Below are 3,568 nucleotides of genomic sequence, written 5' to 3' on the forward strand. Positions count from 1 at the left end.
ACAAAAAAAAAAAAAAAAGATGGAGAAAACCTGTCTTTGCTACACAGGCTAACTTGTGATACACACCAAAACTACCTTCACACTTAAGCAGGTGCATACAAATCAGTACCAGTGACTGGGAAGCATGACGGAGGCCTAGGTTTAATCCCTTCCACACCATTCAGCAAGAATGCAGCCACTGTAGAAATGATGGTACATTACAGGGGCAGGGAGGCTGGTAGTGCATGGGTGATACCTTTTGGGACAGAAGTTATCTTTTTAACAAGTTTCAAAAGCAGTTTTTGACTTTAAAGGCTGTTTCTTTAACTATTAATCTTAGTAGTAATTTAAGGCCTCTTCTATGCCATCCTACATTTTAATTGTCTCCAAATGTTATTTATTTACCTTGAAAATAATCACTTTCCCCATATTCTAACAGTCCTATAGATGTATTCCTTCTTCTGTCTCATCTTTCCCATCATTTATCTAGTTACACTATTAATGAAAGCCAATGAAAGATTCAAGGTCATTATTTATTTGTTGCTCTTAAAGACTCATTTTTGACTGGACTCAGACTTAGAAGTAGAAGCTCTCAGCGAGGACAGCCTACGTCTCTTGGCAATCTGTTCCTGGCGCTTTTCTTTGGCTTCCTTCATTCTCTTGGCCAAAAGTTTAGCGTATTCTGCAGCCTCCTCCTTGTTCTTCTTAGTGCGTTGCTTCTTCAGAGCAATACGTCGGCGCTTGTGTTGCAGGACTCGTGGAGTAACAAGACGCTGAATCTTGGGTGCTTTGGTCCTGGGCTTCTTACCTAAAAATCCAGATGAGCAGTCACTTCTCAGCACCCATGCTGGATGGCTATGCAGTGGCGTAATGCAAGCCAGGCACACCCAAGGCCCCATTCAATCCCCACCATTCATCCAAGGCCCGTGTTGTCCTCAAAACATTTTTTAAGTATCACTCTGACCCTATGGTCTGCATTCTTTTTCATTTATGCTTGAATCCTACTTTTAGGCAGACTCTGCCTAACTATTAGAATTTTGAAAATTCATTTTAGCCTTTTGAATTTACACTTAGTCCACATTACTGGTCTCTTTAGAACAGAAACATGCTGTCATCTCAGCTCACGGACCTTGTAAACAAGCTGGGATAGTTAAGTTTCGCTACAGGTCAGTCACTCTGTCCACGGGGGGAAACGGACCATTTAAACCTCCTGTCAACTGGGTTACACCTTTCCTCTAGTACCACTCTAAGTCCACAGTCCTGAGTTATTTGTATCTCACATACAAGCCATGTCCTACAGACACAGTAACATTGTGTAACTGATGCCGTAGATCTTCATTGAGTATGTTGCCTAACAAATAGTATTTTTTCTTACGTTTAAGTGTTTCTCTTGACTTTCATAATCTATGTCCCAGAGATGTAAAATACGAGAGCCAGTCATTAGTAAATTCAAGTGTTTCTTTTATAATCCAAAGCACCAGCTTGGAACCTGGTCTCTCCAAAATCCTCTCCTGCAGGTTGTCCTCTAACCCCTACATATACATCAAGTGCTTTAAAGGATTTTCAATGTATTAAAATGAGAATATCTTCGTAATCTCAGAATCCTGGTCATTCCTAATCCCAAAGCCATGAACATAAAGTCTGGTAAACCAGTCTCCGGGCTGGCATGCAAAGCTGCAGCACTAACACAATCCACCCCCAAATTGTTACCTTCTTTGTTTAAGGGCTTCCTGACAACATACTGGCGGACATCATCTTCTTTGGAGAGATTAAAAAGCTTTCGGATTCTACTAGCTCTTTTAGGTCCCAACCGACGAGGCACAGTAGTGTCTGTCAGTCCAGGAATATCCTTCTCTCCTTAAAGAAACAATCAAAATAGAGACATTAAATGTGTATCACTTAGGAAACAAGTTCACCGGCCAATCCCACTACCTAGGAGGCAGGTCTCTCAATAAACAAGCAAGCAAGCTTCAACGAAAGCCTCACCTTTCTTTACAATAACCAAGTTGAGAACACTGAGATTAGCGTCCACAATGCACCCGCGAACAGACTTGCGCTTCCGCTCTCCTGTTCTCCTTGGTCTGTAGCAGGAATGCCCCTTACTCAGCAGCAGGCGCACTCTGCCATGCGTCAGAACACCTTGCTTCATGGGAAAACCTTGCTTGTCATTCCCACCGCTGATCCGGACCACATAACCCTGCGTTGAACATAAAATATTATTTTACTAGTTCAGTCCCAACCTACTAAGTGCAGGTTCTTAACCTCTTATGTCCAACACCCCACTAGGGAGAATAACTGAGACCAATTTCAACCACTCACCTTTTGTCTCCCGTTTCCAACTAAGGTCAACTAGTCATCTGTCCCTTTTGACTTACCCTCCTAACTACCCCGGTTTTACTAGCATGAACATGAAGGGCTTTTTTAAGACCCTGAATTCCGTACGGCAACCAAGAAAGAAGCATGCTCTTTCGGCCCATTACCCCAAACTTGGTTCTATTAATGAAACTTAACCAAACCCAACAGCCCTTGCGCTCGCCACGCTGGGACATGGATGCCGGTAACAATCTTACCTTCCACTCTTCACCAAGAGCATCAGCGGCTACTTCCGTGGCCATGCGCTTCTCATAGAAGGTGCGGAGCTTGCGCTCGTCATCCACCTCGATGAGCTTCTGACAGCCGGTGGCGGGGAAGGAGATGTTCAGCTACGGTTTTAAAGAGGGGGCAAGAGAGAACCTTAGGGAGCTACGCCGCGCCGACAACCCAGGCGCAGGACGTTCTGAGGCCGCTCCCGGACGGAGCAGGGCATCCGCGGCTCGGATCCCCACGCCCGGCAAAGCGCCGCGTCCACGGGACATTTTACAGGAGCTCTATAGGATGCTGAGGACGCCGGGCGACCCTCAAGACCTCCGCTAGCAGAGTGGCGAGGGCTCGAGCGCCGCGAGGCCGCCCGCCGCGAGCGGGGCTTCGGGACCGTGCGTGCCGTGCCCGGAGCCGGGCGCCGCTATGGCGCTACGTCCGCCGCGGCGGTGCTGCAATCGCCCGCCATCCGCTCTCCCAGAGCGTCCCAGGGCCGCCAGAACGAGTTCCCTCCCGCCTCGGATCCTTCTCCACTTAGTGCGGGACTTATGCGAGCCTGGGACCGAGGCCGTGCCGCACGCTCGGGCTCGGACGGCCTCACCCGGCCCCAACCGGGGACGCCTACCTTCATCTTGACACAGCCGAGCGCCTGGGAGGCGTCACGAAAAAGAGGCCCGACTTCCGCTTAACCCAGGGCACATAGCGCTCTAAATTCTCGCGAGAACAGCCAGCGGAAGTGACTTTAGAGGGGCGGTACTTCCGGGCGTGGATTAACTAGACTACGGAGAGGCCGGTTTGCAGCGAGCTGTCATATAAGCTTCCTGGGACGGGGTCTGTCGTTTATCACCGGGGTTAGCCGCTTCCTGACTGGTCCGCTGAGAAGCCGAATCTCTGTTTCCGACCCTGGTTTCTAGTAGTACCTAAAATGGGAAAGCACGACCAGAATTGTCGCCCGGGCTGGCCGGTCCCTCACGGTAGGGAAGATTTCCAATCCGGGATCTTGTCCTGATCC

At 48.7% G+C, this 3,568-nt stretch overlaps 1 protein-coding gene across 1 annotated transcript; it reads right to left on the reverse strand.

The window, feature by feature from the left end:
- Nucleotides 1–493: 493 nt before the first annotated feature.
- Nucleotides 494–3,273, reverse strand: Rps6 (ribosomal protein S6). The gene is made up of 5 exons (XM_021160118.1): nucleotides 3,182–3,273; nucleotides 2,550–2,681; nucleotides 1,966–2,176; nucleotides 1,690–1,836; nucleotides 494–787 (listed from the first exon to the last, which is right to left on the reverse strand). The coding sequence occupies exons 1-5, from the start codon at nucleotides 3,185–3,187 to the stop codon at nucleotides 534–536; spliced, it is 750 nt and encodes a 249-aa protein (XP_021015777.1). The 5' UTR covers nucleotides 3,188–3,273; the 3' UTR covers nucleotides 494–533.
- Between the last annotated feature and the right edge of the window lie 295 nt (nucleotides 3,274–3,568).

The sequence above is a fragment of the Mus caroli genome, chromosome 4 (genome assembly GCF_900094665.2).
Source record: "Mus caroli chromosome 4, CAROLI_EIJ_v1.1, whole genome shotgun sequence".
Classification (NCBI taxonomy): Eukaryota; Metazoa; Chordata; class Mammalia; order Rodentia; family Muridae; genus Mus; species Mus caroli.

What these genes read in the sequence shown, in the direction of transcription:
- Rps6 (XM_021160118.1), bottom strand. An exon ending in CTCTTGGTGAAGAGTGGAAG is followed by an intron (nt 2,177 to 2,549) that starts GTAAGATTGTTA and finishes TGTTCAACGCAG; the next exon opens with GGTTATGTGGTCCGGATCAG. An exon ending in GAAGCCCTTAAACAAAGAAG is followed by an intron (nt 788 to 1,689) that starts GTAACAATTTGG and finishes CTGGATTTTTAG; the next exon opens with GTAAGAAGCCCAGGACCAAA.